Genomic DNA, 25,903 nt, shown 5'->3' on the forward strand with positions numbered 1-25,903 from the left:
TGCCACCCTGCTGGCGAAGGGTGCGATCGAGACTGTCTTCTACAGCCCGTAGTTCATAGTCCGTACTACAGTCCCGAAGAAAACCGGTGGGTTACGGCCAATCCTGGACCTGCGCGTTCTGAACCGCTCCCTTCACAGGCTGCCGTCCAAGATGCTCACGGCCAAACGCATTTTCGAATGTGTGCGGCCCCAGGATTGGTTTGCAGCAATCGACCTGAAGGACGCCTACTTTCATGTCTCCATTCTTCCTCGACACAGACCGTTCCTACGATTTGCTTTCGAGGGGCAGGCATATCAGTACGCGGTTCTCCCATTCGGGCTAGCCCTGTCTCCTCGCGTCTTCACGAAGGTCGTCGAGGCTGCCCTTGTTCCCCTTCGGGAACACGGGGTCCGCATCCTGAACTATCTCGACGACTGGCTGATCCTAGCTCACTCTCGAGACCAGGTTTGCGAACACAGGGACCTTGTGCTCCGGCACCTAGCCCGTCTGGGCCTTCGGGTCAACTGGGAGAAGAGCAAACTTTGCCCCGTGCAGAGGATCTCTTTTCTCGGTATGGACATCGACTCGGTCGCCATGTCCGCGCAGCTTACGAGCGAGCGCGCGCAGTCACTGCTGACTTGCCTGAGACAGTTCGAGGGCAAGAGTGCGGTTCCACTGAAACTTTTTCAGAGGCTCCTGGGGCATATGGCATCTGCAGCTGCGGCGACGCCGGTCGGATTGCTTCATATGAGACTGCTTCAGCTTTGGCTCTGCGACCGAGTCCCGAGGTAGGCATGGCAACGCGACACCCTCCGAGTACCAGTTACTCCGACCTGCCGTCAGACCTTCACCCCGTGGTCGAACCTCAGTTTTCTCAGGGCGGGTGTCCCCCTGGAACGAGCTTCACGGCATGTTGTTGTAACGACAGATGCCTCCGCCACGGGCTGGGGTGCCATGTGCAATGGACGTGCCGCTGCGGGCTCCTGGACAGGAGGACCATTGCCTCGAGTTGCTGGCTGTACGTCTTGCTCTGCGCCGCTTCCGGGCCGTGCTCAAGAACCAACACGTACTAGTCTGTTCAGACAATACCGCCACCGTAGCGTACATCAACCATCAAGGTGGTCTGCGCTCCCGCCGTATGTCGCAACTCGCCCGCCACCTCCTCGTTTGGAGTCAGAAGCATCTGAGGTCGCTTCCTGCCATTAATATCCCCGGAGCCCTGAACTGTGCAGCCGACGAGCTCTCACGGCTTCAGCCCCTCCCGGGAGATTGGCGACTCCATCCCCAGTCGGTTCAGCTGATTTGGGACCAGTTCGGGGACGCTCAGATAGATCTGTTGGCCTCTCACGACTCGACCTATTGCGACCTGTTCTATTCCCTGACCGAGGGCACGCTCGGCACGGATGCACTGGCGCACAGCTGGCCGCAGGGCCGCAAATATGCGTTTCCCACAGTGAGCCTTCTTGCGCAGACCCTGCGCAAGGTCAGGGAGGACGAGGAGCAGGTCATTCTGGTCGCGGCGTACTGGCCCACCCGGACCTGGTTCTCAGAACTTGTACTCCTCGCGACAGCACCTCCTTGGCCCATTTCTCTGAGGAAGGACCTCCTTTCTCAGTGACGGGGCACCCTGTGGCACCCTCGTCCCGATCTTTGGAAACTCCACGTGTGGCTCCTGGATGGGACGAGGTAGGTTTGAGTACCCTACCACCACCGGTTTGGCTACCATCACTTCCGCTAGAGCTTCGTCCACGAGACATCTCTATGCGTTGAAGTGGAACCTCTTCGTCAACTGGTGCTCTTCTCACCGAGAAGACCCCCGGAGATGTTCGATCAGTGTCATGCTTTCCTTCCTACAAGATGGGTTGGAGCGAAGGCTGTCTCCCTCCACCCTAAAAGTCTATGTCGCCGCCATTGCCGCACAGCATGACTTTGTTGAAGGTAAGTCGTTGGGGATGCACGACCTGATCGTCAGGTTCCTGAGAGGAGCGAGGAGACTAAATCCTCCTCGCCCTCCTCTCGTTCCCTCTTGGGACCTCTCAGTGGTTCTAACTGCCCTGCAGAGTGCTCCCTTTGAGCCTCTACAATCAGTTGAGCTTAAGTTCCTGTCAATGAAGACAGCGCTCCTGGTTGTACTGGCCTCCATCAAGAGGGTAGGGGACCTGCACGCATTCTCCGTTGACGAAGCGTGCCTGAAGTTCGGGCCGGCTTACTCTCACGTGATCCTGAGACCCCGGCCTGGATACGTGCCCAAGGTTCCTACCACTCCCTTCCGGGACCAGGTGGTGAACCTGCAAGCGCTGCCCCTGGAGGAGGCAGACCCAGCCTTGGCACTGCTCTGTCCAGTACGCGCTCTCTGCGCCTATGTAGACAGAACGCAGTGTTTCGGGACCTCAGACCAGCTCTTTGTCTGTTATGGTGGGAAGCTGAAGGGAAAGGCTCTCTCAAAGCAAAGGTTGTCTCACTGGATAGTGGACGCCATTGCTTTGGCTTACCAGCAGCAAGGTCGACCGTGCCCCCTTGGTGTGACTGCCCACTCCACCCGGAGTGTGGCATCCTCTTGGGCTCTAGCGCATGGCGCCTCGCTAACAGACATCTGCAGAGTTGCAGGCTGGGCGACACCTAACACATTCGCCAGATTCTATAATCTCAGAGTGGAGCCAGTGTCCTCTCGTGTACTCGCTTCAACCAGCTAGTACCGGACCCGCTCAGGTGTCTTCGCTTGCTCGCCATTCCACTCCACGGACTGGATACGTGCGATATTCTCCTCAGGTGAGCTTCCCCGAAAACCCTGAGCTCCTCGAGCACTCCTGACGTCGGCGCCAGTGTCTATTGCCTGCGCGTCGGCTAGGTGCCTCCCGTGTGCATGGTCCCTCCTCTGAGCGACCCCCACATGTGTATTTCCACTGTAAGCCTCTTTGAGCATGTGTCTTTCCCTTGGCAAGCCACCTTGCCACCCCTGGGGTTGAAATATTCCACCTGCGGCTGGACATCCCAGTGTTCTCCATATGTCTCCTTCGGGTCATGTGTATTCTCTAAGTCCCCCCCTCTGGGTTGGCAGTAATTGCATATTTCCCCTAAACTTTGGGATATGCTCCCCAGTGTACCTTGGTATTCCTGTGCTAAATAGGAGTCCTTCGTCCGTGCCAGTCTCACGACAGGGATCTCAGATTTACGCAGGGCACTGGAAGACAGCTGAGAAGGTGGCGTGATTAGACTGGTAACCCCATTCGTCGTCATCCGTCGTAACTCGGAGTGACAACGAAAGGGAAAGTCTCGGTTACGTATGTAACCCTTGTTCCTCGTTCGTGTTACGTCTGCCTGCCACTTTCCGCTGTACCGCGGGGATCGCCTGAGCTCAGTCTTGGCTCCTCAGCGAAGAAACATATCTGCCTGTTGCCGGCGTCCTCCTTTTATACCCACGAGGTGGGGCGGAGTTACGTCATGCAAATTCCGCAGACCCATGGCATTTCTTTGCCATTGGCTCGTTTTGTAATACTCGAAGTTGATAGGCTTTCTAAGCGAAACCCCATTCGTCGTCATCCGACGTAACGTCTCCGTTCCCTACTCAGGGAACGAGGGTTACATACGTAACCGAGACGTTTTGAAACTCTGAAAACGGAGGTTCGAAAGGGCGAAACATCACATTACATTACATTTGCACTCCTATTGCAGACTATTTTTTCAGAGCTGAGTTTAAATCACCCACTTTGCGGAGATACGCCCACACAGTTGCGAGCTTGCGACTCACGTGATTTGTGGCAGCGTTGTCACGCAGCTCTGCTCTGAAACACTGAAACTCAGACTGAGCGAAAATGAAGCTTCGCAACCTCGCAATTTTAAAAATAAGCCTGGAGGGAGGGCCTTCTGCTCTTGGCCAATGCTTTGCAGTCTGCAGAAGTACAGTCCAATCACAAGTCGTATTTGCTGGAAAGGTGGGATTGACCGACTGCTCCGCCAATGACGAAAGCGCACAGGATACGCAAACAGGATGCACGGCTCTATTGCCACAAGGCGGTCCCGTCTGAAAGAACCGCGTCCATGGCTGGGAGAGAGGTGACAAATTTTGTTAACAGTACCATGTTGTAACCATTAACTTTAGCTAACTAAAAAGCTAGCTAATACCTGTGAATTTATTAGCATGATTGTGATCATCTCTGTAGTCTAGGGCTGCACAATATATTGAAATTATCGAAATATTGCAAATATATATAGCGATATCCATATCGCAACGGCTTGCAATAACTGGGGTCATGAACAAAAGACTGAATAACTTTTGTAGCTTTAATAAGAATCAGTATATATTTAGTTCATACAGTCAAAAAACTAAGCAGTGTTTTATTTTTTCATTTGATTACTCAGTTTCTGTTGTTAAATAAACCTAATGTAGGATAACCTGACACCCTGAACCCTGTAGTTTACACTGATGTTAAAAGAAAACATCTCAGGTTACGTGTGTAACCCTGGTTCCCTGATAGGGAACGAGACGCTGCGTTTGAGACGCGGTGGAAACGCTCTGCGTGATTACGTCGTGAAGCACGTGTAAAATCAGTCCAAATGGAAGCCCGCTACGACATAGGTGACGTCATAGACCAGGAAACTATAAAGCAACCCTGAAATCAGACCGCGATAGCTTCTGAAAAACCTGAAGCAAGTCGATCAGGGCATGCAGGAAGTATGGCAGGCAAACGCAGCGTCTCGTTCCCTATCAGGGAACCAGGGTTACATACGTAACCTGAGACGTTCCCTTTCAAGGGAACTCAAGCTGCGTTTGAGACATGGTGGGAACCCTATACCCACTACGCCATAGTGACAAATGCCCGTTCTGTGTGAGGTCCTGCGCACACTAAGAAGCAAGCAACCTCGCCCCAGGAGTGGAGAGGTCAAGGTCATAAAACCTGACAAATGTATGCGGAGAGGACCATCCTGCCGCATTACACACGTCAAGAAGGGAAACTCCAGAAATTAAGGCCATAGAGGAAAGGTGCAAAGGTGCAAAGGTGACGTGACCTCAGACCCCCCTGATGGTTGATATAGGAGACCACCGAAGTGTTGTCTGTACGGACCAACACGTGATGGCCTCTCAGGTCTGGCAGGAAATATTTGAGTGCTCGAAATACCGCCATCAACTCCAAACGATTTATGTGCCAGGAACATTGATGGTCCTGCCACAGACCTTGCGCCGAGCGGCCACTCATAACCGCCCCCCATCCCGTGAGGGAAGCATCTGTCGAAAGCGTGACGCGTCGACAAGGAGCCCCCAACACTGGGCCCTGGGCGAGGAACCAAGGTTTCTTCCACAAGGCCAAGGCACAAAGGCATAGCCGCGTGACCTTGATCTTGCGGAACGGATTTCCCCTCGGAGAAAACCCCTTGGTCCTGAGCCACCACTGCAGGGGTCTCATGTACAGAAGGCCAAAAGTAATAACGTTGGACGCAGCTGCCATGAGACCCAACAGTCTCTGAAACTGTTTCACAGTGAGTGACTGGCCTAGTTTCACATTCTTTGCGGCTGTGAGAATCGCAGAAATACGAGCAGGAGACAGGCGTGCCTGCATTGTGGTCGAATCCCAAATTACACCTAGAAAAGTGGTCCTCTGAGCAGGGAGGAGCACACTCTTTTTGGTGTTTAGCCGCAACCCCAAACTCTTTATGTGGGACAGAACAGCATCTCGATGCTGTACTGCCACCTGCTCTGACTGAGCTAAAATCAACCAATCGTCGATGTAATTTAATACGCGGATGCCCTGGAGTCTCAACGGAGCCAGAGCTGCATCCATGCATTTTGTAAAAGTGCGGGGAGATAAACCTAGGCCAAATGGAAGAACCCGATATTGGTATGCTTCGCCCCTGAAAGCGAACCTCAGGAACCTCCTGTGATGAGGATGGATAGATACATGGAAGTACGCGTCCTTCAAGTCTATTGTGACAAACCAGTCCTCGGACTGAATCTGTGATACAATCTGTTTGAGTGTAAGCATTCTGAACTTGAGTTTCTGAACCCTGCTGTTTAACTGGCGCAGATCTAGAATAGGACGCAGCCCTCCATCCTTCTTTGGAACAATGAAGTAACGGCTGTAAAACCCTGACTCTCTGCTGGGAGGAGAAACCCTTTCTATAGCTCCCTTTCGAAGAAGTGTCAGTACTTCTTGCTCCATTACCAGAGCCTGCTGTGAGTCCACCACCGTGGGGAGGACTCCTTGAAAACTGGGCGGACGAGAACCGAACTGAATTCTGTAACCCTTTTCTATTATGTGCAGGACCCATAGAGAAATATTTGGCAGAAGTTTCCACGCTGCCAGAAATTCCGATAAGGGAACCAGTCTCTCGAGACTGGCCTCTGGATTTGATTGAACAATCATTTCGGCGCCCTGAAGCGGCGAACCGGCAGGGAACAACCGAACTGACCGTTCTACAACTCTCCTCAGAGGATTGCACGGGGACGCTGACACCTCGGCGCCCTGAAGCGGCGAACCGGCAGGGAACAACCGAAGCGGCAGCGCTGCGGCTCTCCTCGGAGAGTCGCCCCCCGGAGGGTGCCAAGGAGGGACGGTTCCTCGGAACCGTTCCTCCCTGGAGGGGACCACCCTCAGAAGCCTGATAGCCTTGGCGTCAGGACTTCTTCTTAGCCCAAGCTCTCCTAGAGATAACAGTCCTCAGATCTTGTCTACCCCTAACATGTCTGGGCTGCGAGCGCCACTCAGGAACCGTAGATTGAGGAGGTGCCCGAGCGGCGACGCTCTGTTTTTGTTGAACTCTGTGAGCGGGAGCGCGTAGACGGACGAGGCTGCTCAGACTTTATACTACGAGCAGCCTTGGGGACAATAGACCGGCGAGGAAGAAACCTCTGAAACGCAGCCGCTTGTTTCTTATTTTCTTGAAACCTATCGACGACACAATTTATAGCGTCGCCGAACAGACTTGTAGGTGACAGCGGTGCGTCCAGAAGAACAGATCTATCTTTATCCTTTATTTCTGATAAAATGAACCATAAATGGGGTTCCGTGGCCACCTAGGCTGCCATAGAGCGGCCCACAGACTTGGCCGTCTCCTTGGTGGCTCGGAGAGATAAATCTGTCGTGCGACGCAATTCTCGAATTGCGTCAGCACTAACTTCCTCACTATCGTCTATGTCCTTCTGCAGGTCAGCCTGGTACGCTTGGAGAATCGACATAGTGTGCAAACATGCTGCGGCCTGACCTGCTGCCGAATACGCTTTACCCACCAACAAAGATGTATTTTTTAATGGTTTGGTTGGTAACGTCGGGGCTTTCAGAGAAGAAGAAGCCTCAGGGGAGAGATAGCTCGCTAGTGTGTCTTCAGCCCGAGGCATAGTCAAATAACCATAATGATCAATCCCTTGAACTTTACTATAATTCTTAGTTTGTGGGTTATGCACTCTGAAAGACGCCGGTTTAATCCGTCGGGAACTCCCGTTTTTTCCCCGATCTCCACACAGAGGTGTCGAGATCGGGAAAAAAACGGGAGTTCCCGACGAGGAGGTCGTGATCTAGATGGTAAATAACGTTCATCTAAAAGACTCTTTCTAGATTCAACATCGAAATCATCGGCTGGCCACTCGATATTTAATTTAGTAACAGCACGAGATAAAACCTCCATAAGCTCCTCATCAGCAGGGGTATGAGCTGGCGAACACTCAATATCCCCCATACTACCGACATCCAGATCCTCAGAACTGGATAGCCGTAATATTGGTGCCTCAGCCTGGGAAGGAGAAGATGCAGAGCGGGCTCCTTCCTGGGCAAAGACACCGAATCCAGCAGGTAAGGGCTGAGAAAGGGCGGGACCCGTCTCAAAACCCGCTACTAGATCCATCTGCGAACCCCAAGATGAAAGGCGACGCTGTGCCTGTGGCAGCGGGACCCGCACCTCGGGGAGCGCGAACCGAACCGTCCTCCTCAAAGAACGCCCGGCGAGAGTGGAGAGTTTTCATAGACAAACTCAAGCAATGCTCACAGTCAGCCCCCTCGAGGACTGACTGGGCATGCTCCACTCCCAAACAAGCAATACACATACAATGTGTGTCCCCACCCGTGATATAACGAGGGCAGGGCACAACACAAGGTTTATAACTTTGCTTGCTCGCCATAGTGATATATATATATATATATATATATATATATATATATAAGGGGCTTGACAGACAACAATAAATAGACAAGGACAGATATACAGAGAGCGCTTGCTGAAGGTGCAGAAGCTATCGCGGTCTGATTTCAGGGTTGCTTTATAGTTTCCTGGTCTATGACGTCACCTATGTCGTAGCGGGTTTCCATTGGACTGATTTTACACGTGCTTCACGACGTAATCACGCAGAGCGTTCCCACCGCGTCTCAAACGCAGCGTCTCGTTCCCTTGAAAGGGAACTTCTTATGCTACAGTAAATCACTGTTCACTTTCAGAAGTTGTAGGGATATGTTTTTTAAGCACAAAAAGAATGTGAAACACGTTATATATTTTTTAAAGATATTTTAAAGATAATTTAAGTTTATTTTACACACTTTAAGCATTATCGTATCGAATATCGCATTATTTAATGAGATATCGCATTTTTATACAATATCGTGCAGCCCTACTGTAGTCACTTGTTAACTGAGGCTGTGTTCGAAACTTTAAAGTAAAGTTATGGTGAATTTTCCCGAGCAGATTCATCACTCCTCCTGACCATGCCTAACGTTAACCCTCAGCATGCCATAGTGAAATGTTCATTTTCATTCATTTGGGTTTCGTGGGGTAAAATAATAGCCTACAGTTGCTGCCGATGTAATTCCAAGTTAGCTTTTACCACGGTGTTTGGACACTACATCTAAATGGTTCACTAGTCCTATAGTGGTTAGTAAGTAATTCCAAACACAGCCAACATAAGTTGGATGGGATAGTAAAGACAATGCATTGGTCATAGCAAGGCAGCGTAGATGCATATCATTGTTATGATTTGTAATATTCCGACTTCTGTTATCCAGATCCAATGTTCTAAAATTTCCAATTCTTGCAGGAGGAATATACTGCAATAGCTGATGCTGCACAGTCGCTAATATTATTGATTTCGAGAAGACAGCAACAACCCGAAGGCAGAGGTCAAGGAGGAAGAGGGCAACCACCTCGAAGGTTGCAGTCAGATGGATACAACACCCCAAGTACATCAGTTGGAACAAGTCAGCTGCCGACGATCCAAAATGAAATGCAGAGGTAGGTGCCGCCACACTATATTGCAATTCTTCATATACATATTACTCTTTTTGTTACTGATTACAATGCTGTCTTTGGTCTTCCAGTGTATAACGTTACAATACACTTGCTTCATATACCAGAACACAGAACATGTAAAAAAATACAAAGATAGAAAACTAGATAACTGGTACAGACACATGCTGGTTTCATTGAACAACAATCTTTTAATTGCTGTCACAAAATAACTTTTGATTTTTTTTTTATATATATTTTCTGTCCCATGGCACATATGGTTATGTTAATTGCCCACTAGCATCAATGGCTGTACAGACTAGGTTTTCTAAAATCCATCATGATTGTGCTACAATAGTGTAAATTCTCTCTTCACTTGTTGTTTTCACTAATTGTGTTTTTTCACTGACATGCACAAAGAAGAATATAAACCTGATAAGATTAAACACTGCATGAAATGCTGTTGTTACTGAAAAATCTTTAAATACTTTGACTCAAACTTTCACTTCAGTGAGTAATAATATATATGAAGGATACATTGATTTTCTAAATGCAGTGTACAACTTGTGTTTGCAGTGTTTTCCCTTTTTGTTTCAGGTCATTTCCAGGTTATTTTCGTCGTGAAATGATTCGCTCCAAGAAACGCCCTGCTGCTCTATCCAAAATATCTCCAGCGATAGCCATAAAATACGTCAGGCTTCAGTTTTTGGTGCTGTCTAGTCCGACTGATCGCACACCAAAGCCATCTGAAGAAATCAAACTCCTTGAGGCAGGCTTGGGGAAAAGAACCATGACAGTGGCTGATAACTCTTGCCATGAGGAGGTAATCTAGATTTGATGTGTTTTTGTTGCGTCACAAGTGTTTAACTGTTCTATTCTGACATCAATTTGCTAATCACTATTTCAGTTAAATTGTTATTGCTTCATTATAACCTGTTTAAAGACCCCCTACACTCACCTTAAAATTCTGCTGTGGTTAATATTTGTTTTACTTGGTTTTCCCACATACAATGTTCTAAAAACCTCTGAAAAGGGTCTGGAAGCACATCTACTCTTTCTCCCTCATTTAGAAATTCTGGATGTATGAATTTTCAAATATGTAAATAGAACCACTGCTTGCATTGGAATATTTAAAAAAAAAAAACTTGTGACAAAACTTGTACACATACAAGTATTTTCTAATGTTGTTATTAATGCAGATCCAAGGTACATAAAAAGTTTAGTTTCAAGTCATACCATGCCAAGGTGTGAGAAAAAAAGGAAAACGAGAAAAGTTTGTGCTTGCTGCAACTTAAAAAAGTAGATAGTACAGGTATTTTAAGCAATATATGATGTAGTTGATAAATATTTGAAGTAGATCTGGAACAAGTAGTAGCACAAAGGATCTCAGTACTTGAGGCAGTGCTGGAAGTAGTAGTAGTATAATGGGTTAAAATACTTAAAGTAAAGGAACAGATTTAATTGTTTAATTGACAGGGACAAATGCATGAAACATTGCTTCATAATACAGGCAACTTAATTCAGAAATGGTTGAATGAAATCTTCATGGTGTAGTTCGCTTAGACAGTGTAAAAGTAATTGGGTAACGAAATTTAGGTGGAAGAATAATATAGAAATACTTCTTGCTTTGATAAAGTAAGGGCACTGTATTTCGCTATATATACAAACCTTTTGAGTGATTCATACAACAGTTTAAGTGCAGTTGCATATTTAATATAATTTACTCTAACACTAAGCATCACTGCTTTTCATGTGAAACCTTTGTTTAGATTGTCTGTCAACTTGAAGAGCAGTACCCCAAGTTGAAGCAGTTGTCCGGAGGCTGGCTATGTTATAAATCAACAGGTCAGGTATAGTGAGTGTAGGATAAGGAAACCTGCTGGAGCTTTTAACCCACTGAATGAATTTGAAGTCATGCTTTAGAGCAACCAGTTTTGGACATGAAGCGTTTACACATTAATTCAGTCTGTCTGTATATAGTCTCCCCAGTGTTTTATCTGCAAGTTTAAACAGTTATGGTGGTTTGTGTTTGATTCGTTTCTTTAATTGTATTTGTCTTGTATAGTAAATACTTCATTAGTAAAGCAATGTTATTTGGCATCTCATAGTTGTAAAAACAGTAAAGTAAGTTATTATTTATTTGCTTTTTGTATTTAGGTGGTCAAGGACAGAGAAAATTGAGTGTTGTCGCTACAGAGTCTGAGGGCTACAATGGACGACTCCTTAAAACGGTCACAAATAATGGCAAACTAATTCTGTACATTGTCCCACTACAAGAGGAGCTAGATGCAAGCCCCCTTCCCCACAATGCTCCAGAATTTTCCAAAATGCCAAAGTCCTCATGCAAAAACTGTGGAGTTGTTATGCCTTTACAGTTCCTGGCTCTGCACATCAGATCTTGTAATGCTGATATTGTAAGTAACTCTCACATGATTCAGTATGTTTCAAATTGCACTTCAGAATCTTTTTTTTTATCAGTTCGAAACCCAAACCTTCTACCTAAAATGAATTTTGTTTCCCAATTCACAGAGCAGTGATGAGCCTGAAATTGTCAGTTCTGAAGAGAAAGTCAATACTACAGTTGAGTATTACATTTTTTCAATATATCCAAACTTCTGAATGTCTTTCAAGATGTAATTACAATGTTTTTTTTTATGTATTTAGTTTATTTAAAACATAATTATACTCAAAATTAATAATAAAAAATTGTACATTTCTCTGTTTCTGTATTTAGGAAGTATGCCCAATATGTGAAATCCAATTTCCCAGAGAGGATATTGCATACCATGCCAGCTTTTGTGGAGATGGGTATTAATCAATTTGAATTCATCATGCCTTACATTTCACTAACGTGATGTTTTTACAGTTGTAATTACAATTGAGGTTCTCATGGTATAAGTAAACATGTTTAGATTTCCAGCAGACACCTTGATGCCATTACTTGAAGGTGATGCCAGAGAGGGGACCTCAAGCACAATTGATCTCTTGCCTCATGGTTCCAGGACTATAGAACAAAGCACCAGTCCCACTGGTATAGTCAATGACATGGCCAGACCATCAACTATTCTTGCTGATCCCACTGTCCCAGGTGCCAGTCAAGAGCATACGCTTTTAACAGAGCTCACAAACACAACTATATATTTAGTTTTCCGTTTTTGCTGTCACAAGTCAGTTGTTAAATGTCATTGTCATGTTAACCTGTCCTGTCCCTCTTACAGGACCTACATCTTTAGCTTCTGTTTGATGTTAATTGCTTGTAATCACGCTGATTAATTCACTCAAATACATAGTAATCAGGCTCTGTACATTTTTAATATCACACTGAAATGTATTTGACTGTTTAATGTTTAGTTTTTTTGTTTGTGTATTTATTTTATATTTCATAGAATGGAAGCGAATCATGAATGCTTCAAGTGCAGCAACACTGTTCAGAAGAGTTATCTTGAGGGATCAACAGCTGGAGATACCTCTTCGCTTCTCAATGGACCTACATTCTGATGTTGAAGAGAGAGAAAAGGCAGTAATCGGATTCTACAAGACTCAGAGAACTAAATGGGCCTCCCTACTTCACTGTGTGCTGGAAGGTAAGAATGTTTCTTTACATTTTTAACCAAGGTTTTATCAATATAATATACATGGCATAACTTGTAAAGAGTTTTTTCAGTCACAATTTCACTATTGAGATTGATTAATTGATAAGGGTTAGTGCTTGTGCTTCTGCAAGCACTGTTTGTTATATAATAACACTGTAACCTTCATTTAGTGATATGTGCGTTTAGCACAGGTTGGCAAAACTGGGTCCTTCCTGTCGGGTTTAGAAACGCATATAACAATAATTTGGGATGCAGGTATAAGCCTGTAACAACATGCATGCAAAATACAGCTGAAATTACATTCTCGAGTTGGCCACACTCACAGTTACTCAGTTAACTGTTCTCAGTTTGTTGTTAATTCCTTTTAATCATTACGCAGACTACATTAAATTGCTAATTATATTGTGCATAAATTCTAGATGAAGTGTGTTTTTGTCATTCCCCCTCACTTCACATATATCTCATCAGACTCGGACAACAATAGTTGATGCTTCCTGCAGGTGTAACAGGTTCAAAAAAAGATTGCTCATTTCTAACATTGACATATGTCTTTTTGTTAGAGTTTTTGTAACACAGCCCTATAAAAGATGTGGGCCAATGTTTGAATGACAAACTTTACAAATTTTCAGTGTTTGCTATGAACAAAGTAAACCCAAGCCAATGCTAGCTTGACATGAACACCTCTTACTTTCAACCTACATTGTGTGTGGTTCCAGGTCCTTGACAGTCAATCACATAGCCTTTTGCAGTGATTTAACAATTATCTTTTCGGTTTAGGTGATGCTGCCATCAGTGATGGTGTAAGTCGGTACTTCATCAGCTTTGCTATGCAGACCTTGCAGTCTGGATTCCACATCAATTTTGGTATGTCTTAGTTTAGTTTTGTGTTTATATCTTTCAATACTGGAACATTTTGCATTACCTAAACTTGAAAAGACTAGTACTGTGCCTTATGCTAACTCTTGCTTCATCTTTATTTACAGGCAATGCTGATGTGACTAGGCTGTTTGAGGGACATAAGGATCACCTCATCCCATGTGCCTCCCAGCCACTCATTGATTCTGACCTTTTTCTGATGGCAGGTAGAATGGTGGGACATTCATTTATACATGGTGGCCCGAGATTGGCAGTGATCAGTCCTGCTGTAGTCCATGTGCTCTTAGGGGGCCAATTGGAGACAGCGACATTGGTATTGGAGGATTGTCCTGATATCGATCAAAGGAACACAATCCAGTTGGTAGGAAGTGTTTTGTTGTGAAGCTTTTTTTGGTGTGTGTGATAAAATAAGAGACTAATGTGGGGAACTTATTTCTCTCTCTCAGCTGGATGGCAACAGGGAGCTCTCTGAGGACCAGAAAGCGGCTGTCAATAGCCTAGCCGACATGTGGGAATTGCCACGACTGACTAATCTGAACAGACAATATCTTCATCAGAGGCTGTTGCAGCATGCGGTAATGACTTTAGTTCACATAACCTAATACTTTTATATCATCGTACTGAATCTGAAACCATCTTTTGTCTTGCTTATGATACACGACTCAGCTGTTTTTCATAAGTCAGTAGTTTTTGTCCACTGTGAAGCGGGACACTATACCTACCTATACCTTATAAAAGGGGTGATGGTTCTGCGTGTTCACCCTGCTGCCTTCTGGGAAGAGATATAGCAGTTTCAGCTACCGCACCACCAGCTTTTCCCCCCAAGCTGATTCAGACTTTTAAGCTCAAATTCATCCTCAGCACTGCTCCATTGATTATAGATTATTTCTGTTTACCATTTTCATAATTGCTTTCATATTTCTGTATATTGTCTGCTACGTAGCAGAAGGGAGTTACAGACTCAATTTCATTTTACAACCTGTTGTAAAGTGACAAATACCTTGTACTATACATCATCTTGTCGAACAGTCGGTCATTTTGCAGTCCAGAGTTGCTTATATCAAATTCAGGACATTTGTGTCAACATTCGTGTTGCTTTGAGGGAATTATTTTTGGTGAATAATTTTACTCATGCTCTCACTCACTATTTTCTTCTCATGTGATATACTCCCTCCCAGAGGTGAAAGTGAGTTCTAATCAGTGGTTATGAATCAAAGCAATATTTGAATACCTTACTGAGACCCAGATTAAAGAGAAAACATAGGTCATTATGTCATTCCTATCACCTGTGTTGTCTACATTTTTAGACAATTATCCAAAGGAGCTCAGATATAAAAAGAAACTGGCAATATTGTCCACATAAGCCACCAATAACTATCTTTTTACTTAAGATGTTTGTTTGTATCTGTGTGTGTGTGTTACGATTATTGCAGATTCTGGGAAGAACCGCTTCTCAGATCAAACAGATGAGAAAGGGCTTAAAAGAAACAGGAGTGTGGTCAATACTGTCAGAAAGAACAGATGTGGCTGAAGCTGTCTTCCCGTGTGAAAAAGAAGTTATCTGCAGCCCCCAGGTAATACTCCTATGGGGGCCTCCGGTTGATTTGTTATCTTTACATTTGAATGAATTTTATGTATGATATTGGTCAAGGGTGTTATAACTTGTTATACTGTATATTGTTTTCACTTTTAATTTAAAGAAATTAATGTCAAATTTGTGCGTCAACAAGGTCATGATTGATCACATCATCTGGCCAACATGTGAGGTTGTTGAGGACGACGACGAGGAATTTCCACTTGAGACAAGAGCCAAAATTGGAATGTACCTTCGGCATTTCATTGAAACGGGTATGTCATATCCATATACTTGTCATTATGCAGATGTCAATGAACAATGACACAGCATAAGACACTTGTAATGTAAGTGCAAAGTTTTGTTCGCCGTGTATGTTTTTTTTTTTTTACCTTAACCCACAGCTTAAAGTCAAAGTTAGTCACATTACGCTTCCTCCTCAAAGAGACGTTGTCCTTAGCCTGAACCTTGTGTTGCATAGCAACCCATCCCTAATACGTCCAAATATTGATCATTTCCCCAATTAATACAATTTCCTGTCATTTATTTTATGAGTTGAATAATTACATTTGAGTTATTGTGAAAAAAGCTTTTCTTTTTCTAGCACCAGCAGCATCTCGGATGAACCTACTCAAGTTTTGGACTGGGTGGGAAGTTCTCTCTGGGCAGCTGAAGCTGGAGCTGGTAAATGGGGAGTTACCAAAATCCTCGACATGTTACCAGAGCCTACGCATCCCTAGCCACTTCTCAACTTATGAGGAACTTAAACAAGCTCTTGAAGCATCTATCGGGACATCCGATACTGGATTTGGATTGATATAATGCAGCTCCATGCAATACTTGTGTGAAACATGTCAGTTCTCAATTTCCTTTATTCACATTTCATTTATTTTAGGCCAATGTTTATTTTAGGCCAACCTGTTGTACTGTGAGTGTTCAAAAATCATTAGTACTTGGTAGTGTACAGTAAAGACAATTTTGCAGTTTTGATGTTGCATTTAAAGTTGCACTGCTGCACATACAGATCTCTTATTTCTCCAGCTTTGTCACAAATGTGTTCATGTGCAATGTTAATAAAATCGACATTTTCTGTTAATGAAAAATAAAATAATTGTCAATAAAAGTCTCAGAAAAAAGGTATCGAATTTCACATACAAATCAGAATTTGGTTTGCTGGAACATTGGTAACCCTGTCTTAAAAATGACCAAGGATGAAATTAACAAATTTAAAGTGAATGTGACTTGTAGCATATAGTTTATGGCCGATTACATGTAGGATGTTTGAGATGTTTGTGCTTAGACACTTAATCAATGAGTGTTGAAGTGTTTAGTCTAACAAAGTTTAGCACCTCGATATAAAGGTCACAGCCATTTGAATCTGAATCAGTAAGAGGGTCAATTGCAGACTGAAGTGCTGCCAGATCTTCATCAGCCAGAGGCACCTCAAATTCTGGGACCTGAACTCCACTGACAGAGGTCTCAGGGGTCATCAGGGCATCCTCCCAGTGTAGTTCTGGGTTTTGCAGTTCCTAAACATATGGAGAGATTTTAGTGTAGGCCTAACACACAGAGGACATTTTAAGCCTTAACCCCTAATATTAATTTAAAAAATAACATTTGTATGTTTGCTTCATGCTAGCCGACAAGCAAAGCATACAAAACACCTTATACCACAGTGATAATTGTTAACAAAGCTGTCCTACCTCAAGATTTTCCTCTTCCTCTGGAGTGTTGAGGTGTCCCATATGCCAGAGCTGTTGTGGAGTGTGGTTTCCCTCTGTCCTGAGGGGATGGCTATTCCAACCTGCTGCAAAGATGTGTAACGCTGCTCGAAGGCGAGGTAAGAAGACATAATGCACGCAGAAAAGGTGCACCGTGTTGGAAATATCCAGGAAACCATCTTCCTCCAGTGTGTGAAGCACATCATAAAAGATGCAGGTGACAGGCATCCACACGTCTCGCCACATCCGTTCGATTCTTCAAAAGTACAAAATGTCTATCAGACATGGGTATTGGCAAAATGTAATGCAATTCTCATTTGTTTAATAAGTGCTATATCATTTATAATAATTAGATACTCCGGTCCAGAAAGCTGCAAGACAGTGCAAACCTCAAAGAATACATGAATGCCAAAATGTGGCAATGAGTGAAATGAAGGCGAATGGGGAGGGTTCTGTGCAGAACACAACATTTTCATTGAAGGTTTGCACAAGGAAGTGTACAAAGCAAAATGGGACTTCCCCAGCCATTCAACTGTATATGATCACAGATATCAGAACAAAGACAGTAGCTAATGTTGGATCACTTTTTAGATAATTTTTCGAATATACTGTAAAAAACAATTGATGGAGGGTGTTGATGGCACAGTGGATAAGACATGGCTTTAGTGTGAGAGTTTCGGGTTTGAATCCACTGTGACACACCAATGTGTCCCTGAGCAAGACACTTAACCCCCAGTTGCTCCAGAGGCATGCGACCTCTAACATACTTAGCAATTGTAAGTTGCTTTGGATAAAATCGACAGCTACTGTAAATGAATAAATGTAAAGATAGTGGGTTTTAGTTAGGACAGCTAAAATAGTTAAATCTCTAAAGTAATAATCTTCGGACAGCAGGTATTTCATATTACCTTTGATTGTGTACACTTTTTCCCGAGATAAAGCTAGCTCGGCCGGTTCCACGTCTCGCAAACATGAAGTAGGCGATGTCCACATTCTCTTGATCTCCGCGAACCCTGTAACAGTAATAATATGAGGTGTAATCAAGAACATCTGCAGCAGTAAGCCTTAGCAGTGAATCTGACACTTAGATGAAACAACTGAAATGACTGACAGAGTTTCCTCAACAACGTTTTCTGTATTTTAGGGATAATTAATTAATGAATAAAAAATAAAAAAATAATAAATGTTCTGTACTTGTATAGCGCCTTTCTAGTCTCTGCGACCACTCGAAGTGCTTTTACACTACATCGAATTACCCATTCACACACATTCATACACTGGTGGAACAGCAGTATCTTGCCCAAAGACGCTTTGACATGTAGCCTGGAGGAGCCGGGAATTGAACCTCCGTTCTTCTGATTAACGGACAACCCGCTCTATCTCCAGTCTAGAGCCACAGCTGCCCGCAATAATAAGACAAACAGATAATATGTATTATTTGAAAAATAAATAAAACAATCTAATAATAATAATAATTACCTTGATGGAACAGCGTGGAGCTGGGTGGCCTCAAAGAAAAAGGAGAATGCTGTACTGGCGCGGTTGTTAGTTGCTGCATCCAAATACAGGACATGTGTAAATAATTATTAACTATTAACTAAAAAGATTTAGTGACACAGCAATTACAATCAACAACAAAGTTTACAACTTTTTAAAAAGGAAACAGTAATCATGTATGAGGATTAACATGTTCTACAGGCTTGTCATATTTAACAGTAACAGTAACCATAATATAATATAAATTGCTTGATATTGCACTGTTCTGCGATGTGACTATTGCGCAAGAGCACATTGCGATGACGATGCTCCGGCAATATATTGTGCAGCCCTAGGGCCTTCATAGAAAGATTTTGAGGTCTTTTATTTTTCTTATTGAATGTTAAAGAATTGCAAAAACTATTTATTTCATATATTCCACACTATTTGGGGGGACTTAAAAGATCCTATCACTCAACCACATTCTCAACCACTAATCCGTACTGTAGATAGAAATCCAACCTTTCTATTGCTTGAATTGAAATTATTTACCTAGCAAAGTGGATATTGTATATATGAATTGTACTACCTTTCTGGAAAATCCATCAACTCCACCAAATATTATCAGGTTGTACCTATGAACAAAACAAAAAAACAAACAAAAAGAAAATTATTGACATTGATAATTACCATGTCACACCGATCACTACCTTGCATGCGATTGCGATCTCAAAACTCCGGCCAGTTGATAATACCTAGAATATATAAATCGACTGCTGGCGGTAGATCCTTTTCCTATTTAGCACCAAAACTTTGGAACAATCTTCCTAACATTGTCCGGGAAGCAGACACAGTCTGTCAGTTCAAAGCTAGACTAAAAACACATCTCTTTGACCTAGCATTCACATAACACTCTATAGCCTTCTATAATTCAATATGCTGCTTAGATTAGGTCAGCCGGAACTGGGAACATTTCCCTCATATCCTGATGTACTCGTTACATCATAAGAAGAATGGCATCTACGCTAATTTTAGTGTCTTTGTTTATCCAGAGGTTTTCCCGCAGCCTGCTGGATCCAGGCCGTTTCCAGATCTGACGAAGGACTTTCGCCTGGACCTGATGACAATGCAGTGCTGAAGTGCCAACTACCCTCTCCCTATGGAGGATCCCTATACCACTCTACAGATAAAGCGTTGTGGAATTTTTCGGTTCGCGTACCTACCCAAAGTGATAAGATAAAATAAAAATTCTGCATAAAAATTTATAGACAAGTAGTTTGTTTAGGCATGGTTTGAAAGGAATTACAAACCTGCGCACATATATTCAAACGCACATAACTATAGAATCAATTCTTAATTGCTAATGTGAACGCCATCAGCGTCTATCACAGGTTCACGTTTAAAGTCTGTTTAGAGAGAACGGTGTCGTCTTAAGGCTGATTTATACTTCTGCGTCGGACCTACGCCGGAGCCTCTACGCCGTAGCCTTCGCTTTGGTTTTAATTTATACTTCTGCGTCGTTGTCCGCGTTGACGCACGCAGAGGGAGCATGTGAAACCCGAGGAAGCGGTTTGAGCAGACCAATCACAGCGCTTGCGTCCGCGTAGAATAGACGCGTTGTTACATTTTTGGAGAGGTGCACGTCAGGGTACGCCGGAGGGTACGCGCGCTACGCACAGCCTACGGCGTAGCTACGGCGTAAGTTCGACGCAGAAGTATAAATTGGGCTTTAGCGGCCCCTAATTTAATAACAAATGATCATTTAGACGGAAGTGAATCAATCAAAACTAACTTTAGCTGGAAAAAACATTTTTCAAGAGCCACTATAAAACCAAACCAATCTCTGTTACCTTAAATTATATGTTTATCTCTGTAAAGCTGCTTTGAAACAATCTACATTGTTAAAAGCGCTATATAAATGAGGATGACTTGACTTGACTTGATCTTCGCACAATGCAGCCAAGTTGTGAAAGTCGGGAAAGAACGACGATGCATCGATGCCTTTATCCTCTCCCACTGCACACGGCTACCCATTGCCATGAGCTGTCCCTTCACATTTCTGTACCCTGCATTGGGCATCTGGGTTTTTATAGCTCTCACCATGTTATCAAGTTCTGAGTCAGTCATGGTGCTGTAGCATCCTGTCACACTTAGTCCATATTCCTCCATCCTACGGAATATAGTGCGTTGTGATACCCCTAACAACTGAGCTATACAGGGTACTGAGAATTGTGCTTCTAGTAAGTAATGCAACTGATCTCTCTGTATAATCAGCCTGGGTCCTCCTCTTAACCCCACAGCTGTGTCTAAATGTGACACAGCTGGATTGTTTTCAACTGCAGCTTGGACCAGCTCCAACAAATGTTTTAACTGCTGCAAAATGTCAGTGCCAATGTGTATCTGATCAGCAAAAGACTGAATTAAAATTAATTCATTGATGCAGACAAACTCGAGGAAGTCCAAATCGACAGGTTGTCTTGAAAGTGCTTGCTGCACTCTAGACCGCAGCCGCTCAAGTAACTCCTCCCGAAGGACATCCTGGCAATAAAAGGGAAATTAATTAGAAATTAGCACTCCAAGAAAGTCACAAAAACAACACTAAGAGTTTGTTGCAAATACAGAACAATGCCAAAAGATCTATACATGAAATGCATGGCATAGCCTTTAATTTTGTATGCAGTTTCCAAACAGCTCAAACCTTTAAGCTTCTACCTACATTTTTATATTGTGATTGACTTCAAACTTAGAATTTGTCACTTTTACCAAAACAAGACAGCTGTGAGCAGTAAAATATAATAGTGTCTTTCAACATCATAATTTAAAATGTATATGCATACATCGGCAGCAAATGTAGGCTATTATTTCACCCCACGAAACCCAAATGAATGAAAATGAACATTTCACTATGTCATGTTGAGGGTTAACATTAGGCATGGTCAGGAGGAGTGATGAATCTGCTCGGGAAAATTCACCATTACTTTACTTTAAACTACAGTAGGGCTGCACGATATTGAATAAAAAATGCGATATCTCATTAAATAATGCGATATTCGATACGATAATGCTTACAGTGTGTAAAATAAACTTAAATTATCTTTAAAATATATTTAAAAAATATAACGTGTTTCACATTCTTTTTGTGCCTAGAAAACATATCCCTACAACTTTTGAAAGTGAACAGTGATTTACTGTAGCATAAGAAGTTTTCTTTTAACATCAGTGTAAACTGCAGGGTTCAGGGTGTCAGGTTATCCTACATTAGGTTTATTTAACAACAGAAACTGAATAATCAAATGAAAAAATAAAACACTGCTTAGTTTTTTGACTGTATGAACTAAATATATACTGATTCTTATTAAAGCTACAAAAGTTATTCAATCTTTTGTTCATGACCCCAGTTATTGCAATCCGTTGCGATATGGATATCGCTATATATATTTGCAATATTTCGATAATTTCGATATATTGTGCAGCCCTAGACTACAGAGATGATCACAATCATGCTAATAAATTCACAGGTATTAGCTAGCTTTTTAGTTAGCTAAAGTTAATGGTTACAACATGGTACTGTTAACAAAATTTTCACCTCTCTCCCAGCCATGGACGCGGTTCTTGCAGACGGGACCGCCTTGTGGCAATAGAGCCGTGCATCCTGTTTGCGTATCCTGTGCGCTTTCGTCATTGGCGGAGCAGTCGGTCAATCCCACCTTTCCAGCAAATACGACTTGTGATTGGACTGTACTTCAGCAGACTGCAAAGCATTGGCCAAGAGCAGAAGGCCCTCCCTCCAGGCTTTTTTTTTAAATTGCGAGGTTGCGAAGCTTCATTTTCGCTCAGTCTGAGTTTCAGTGTTTCAGAGCAGAGCTGCGTGACAACGCTGCCACAAATCACGTGAGTCGCAAGCTCGCAACTGTGTGGGCGTATCTCCGCAAAGTGGGTGTTTTAAACTCAGCTCTGATAAAATAGTCTGCAATAGGAGTGCAAATGTAATGTAATGTGATAAGTTTCGCCCTTTCGAACATCAGTTTTCAGAGTTTCAAAACTTTTTTTCACCTATTCGCACACCAGTTTTCAGATCACCTTTTACAAGGTTTCAAATCTGGAAAACGTCTCGGGTTATGACTATAACCCTTGTTCCCTGAGAAGGTAACGAGACACTGCGTCGAGAACTCGACACTTTGGGGACGCTCTCTTAGCGTGCGCCTGTGAAGTAAGAATGAAACTATTCCAATCCTGATTGGTGTTGCGTCCTGACGTAACATATGACGGCATAACCGGAAGTATAAAGGTGACGCTGAAACACACACACACCAGCCTCGCGATGAAGCAAGATGCTCTAAGGCCTCGAGGGGTGTGGCAGAGCGACGCAGTGTCTCGTTCCCTTCTCAGGGAACAAGGGTTATAGTCATAACCCGAGACGTTCCCTTTCGAGGGAACTCAACACTGCGTCGAGAACTCGACACTTTGGGAAACGAATGCCCACTAGGCCACGCACCGAAAAAAGGCCTGTCCCGGAGTGAAACTGATTCAGGCACTCAACTAGGACGAGAGCACGTGTGCGCCAGGTGTACTAGGGAGGTGTAAACTGTAAAACCTAATAAAAGTGTGCGGGGTAGCCCAGCCGGCTGCCTCATAGATCTCCTGGAGGGGCACTCCCGAAAGGAGGTCCCTAGAGGAGGCCATGCCTCTAGTCGAATGAGCCCTAACGGCTAAAGGTGAAGGCAAGTCGCGCACCTTGTAAGCCGAGGTAATAGCCTGAACAATCCAATTACTAATGGTTTGCTTGGATGCCGGGAGCCCCTTCTTAGGTGACCCAAAACACACCAATAATTGGTCCGACCACCTCCAAGAGGAGGACCTCTCGAGGTACACACTCAAAGCTCTGACGGGGCAGAGCAAATGAAGCTTCTCTTCTTCAGCCGACATATGAGGTGGAGGATGGAATGCCTGAAGGACCGTGGACCGAGCCGTACTCATAGAAACCTTAGGCACGTAGCCCGGACTCGGGTGCAGAAAGGCCTTAACTCTTCCAGAGGCAAACTCCAAGCAAGCTGGAACCACTGCCAGGGCTTGGAGATCTCCCACCCTCTTAAGAGAGGTAATAGATAAGAGAAATGCCAATTTCAGCATAAGATCCCTAGGCGAAGCCGACTGAAGGGGTTCGAAGGGGGCCAGGGATAACCCTTCGAGAACCACCGCCAGGTCCCAGGCGGGAACCCTGGACATGGTCGTCGGTCTCATCCTCCAAGTACCACGGAGAAAACTTACGACCAACTGGTGCCTCCCCAGAGGCCCATCACTTAATGGTGCGTGGAAAGCCGCAATAGCAGCCACGTACATTTTAAGCGTGGAAGGGGAGAGACCCGCAGAGAAACGATCTTGCAAAAACTCCAGAACTGAAGCCACCGGGCAGTTTACTGGATCTAACTCCTGTTCTCTACACCAAGTGACGACCACATTCCACTTGAGGCCATATAATCTCCTAGTAGACGGAGCCCTAGAGCTAAGTATGGTTTCAACCACCCCAGCTGATAGACCAGCATTTAGGTACTGAGCCCCCTCAGAGGCCAGAACCACAGTTTCCACAGCTCCGAGTGAGGGTGGAAGACTGCGCCCTCCGCCTGAGACAACAGATCCCTCCTCAGAGGAATCTGCCATGGCGGAGCTATCAGGAGTGATATCATGTCTGAAAACCACACTCGGGTCGGCCACATTGGGGCAACCAGAAGTAGACTGATGCCCTCTTGACGGACCCTCTCCAGGACTTCCGGAAGCAGAGCGATCGGGGGAAAGCGTACAGGCGAAGCCTCGGCCAGGCCTGTACCATGGCATCCAACCTCAGCATGGCTGGATGTGAGAGGGAGAACCAAAGTGGGCAGTGGGACGTCTCTCGAGACGCAAAAAGATCCACTTCCATTGGTCCAAACCTCTCCCATATCAACTTCACCACATCTGGATGAAGTCTCCATTCCCCGGGCCTCAGCCCCTGCCTCGACAGGATGTCTGCTCCCTGATTCTGAACCCCCGGAATATACATTGCTCTGATAGACAGTATTTTCCCCTGGGACCAAAGGATAATCTGAGGCGCCAGTCTGCACAGAGGGCGCGATCTGAGTCCCCCTTGTCGGTTCAGATAAGCCACCACTGATGTATTGTCTGATCGTACTAAGACGTGGTAACCTCTGATGTCTGGAAGGAAGCTCCTCAAAGCCCTGAACACAGCCATCATCTCTAGACAGTTTATGTGCCAAGAATGATGATGGTCCTGCCACAGACCCCTGGCAAAGCGGCCGTCCATGACCGCGCCCCAGCCAGTGAGGGAGGCATCTGTCGAAACGGATTTCCGGCGACATGACGCTCCCAACACTGGCCCTTGGGACAGGAACCAAGGTTTCTTCCATATTTGTAGAGAACGAAGGCATCTGCGCGTTACTCTGATCATACGAAACGGATTCCCCTTGGGAGAAAACCCCTTGGTTTTTAGCCACCACTGAAGGGGCATCATATATAGAAGGCCCAAAGGTAAAATGTTGAATGCCGCTGCCATGAGGCCCAGCAATCTTTGAAATTGCTTCACAGTGATGGCCCGACCTAGCTTTACTCCTGAAACCATATTTAGGATGGAAACGTGCGGGAGACATGTGTGCCCGCATCGTAATCGAATTCCATACCACACCCAGAAACGTTGTTTCCTGGGCTGGTTCCAACACGCTCTTTTTCGTGTTGACTCTCAACCCCAAATTCTGAATGTGGCCAAGGACGACATCTCGATGCCGAACCGCCATTTCCCGAGACTGAGCCAATATAAGCCAGTCGTCGATATAATTTAGTATACGAATGCCCTGGAGTCTGAGAGGAGCCAGAGCTGCATCCATACACTTCGTGAACGTGCGGGGAGAGAGTGCTAGGCCAAACGGAAGAACCCGATATTGATATGCTTCGCCCCCGAAAGCAAACCTTAGGTACCTCCTGTGACATGGAAGGATGGAGACATGAAAATAGGCATCTTTTAGGTCTATTGTGACAAACAAGTCCTCGGACCTGATTTGGTTCACAATGATGGGTATAGTTAGCATCTTGAACCTGAACCTCCTCAGAGACTGATTCAAGTACCTCAAATCCAAAAATTGGCCTGAGCCCGCCATCCTTCTTTGGAACTATAAAGTATCGGCTGTAAAACCCTGACTCTCTGTCTGGTAGGGGAACACATGCTATGGCCCCTTTGACCAGCAGAGCCTGTACTTCTTGTTCCATAACCCGAGCCTGTTCTGGGACCACTGTAGTTGGTAACACCCCTGCAAACCTGGGAGGTTGGTGACCGAACTGCAGTTTGTACCCTTTTTCTATTATATTCAGGACCCATATAGAAATATTTGGAAGAAGGCGCCACCGCTCCACAAAATTTAGTAAGGGAACCAGCCTCTCGAGGCTGGCCTCGGGTGTTTCTCGAGCACTGTTCTCGACCTTCTGAAGCAGCGAACTG

At 44.6% G+C, this 25,903-nt stretch overlaps 2 protein-coding genes across 2 annotated transcripts; one reads left to right on the forward strand and one right to left on the reverse strand.

The window, feature by feature from the left end:
* Positions 1–585: 585 nt before the first annotated feature.
* LOC143750396 (uncharacterized) lies at positions 586–16,359 on the forward strand. Its single transcript, XM_077243446.1, has 15 exons — positions 586–4,033; positions 8,994–9,187; positions 9,779–10,004; positions 10,951–11,026; positions 11,339–11,595; positions 11,711–11,761; positions 11,916–11,989; positions 12,094–12,269; positions 12,568–12,765; positions 13,552–13,638; positions 13,758–14,011; positions 14,097–14,225; positions 15,084–15,224; positions 15,381–15,498; positions 15,828–16,359. Exons 1-15 carry the CDS (start codon positions 3,938–3,940, stop codon positions 16,043–16,045), a joined length of 2,295 nt encoding a protein of 764 aa, XP_077099561.1. The 5' UTR covers positions 586–3,937; the 3' UTR covers positions 16,046–16,359.
* A 74-nt stretch (positions 16,360–16,433) lies between these two features.
* LOC143750745 (uncharacterized) lies at positions 16,434–19,137 on the reverse strand. The gene is made up of 4 exons (XM_077243915.1): positions 19,121–19,137; positions 17,853–17,957; positions 16,927–17,200; positions 16,434–16,752 (listed from the first exon to the last, which is right to left on the reverse strand). The coding sequence occupies exons 1-4, from the start codon at positions 19,135–19,137 to the stop codon at positions 16,528–16,530; spliced, it is 621 nt and encodes a 206-aa protein (XP_077100030.1). The 3' UTR covers positions 16,434–16,527.
* Between the last annotated feature and the right edge of the window lie 6,766 nt (positions 19,138–25,903).

This window comes from Siphateles boraxobius, unplaced genomic scaffold, assembly GCF_051911475.1.
Source record: "Siphateles boraxobius isolate OS27281-9 unplaced genomic scaffold, OSU_SipBor_1 25, whole genome shotgun sequence".
NCBI classification, from domain to species: domain Eukaryota; kingdom Metazoa; phylum Chordata; class Actinopteri; order Cypriniformes; family Leuciscidae; genus Siphateles; species Siphateles boraxobius.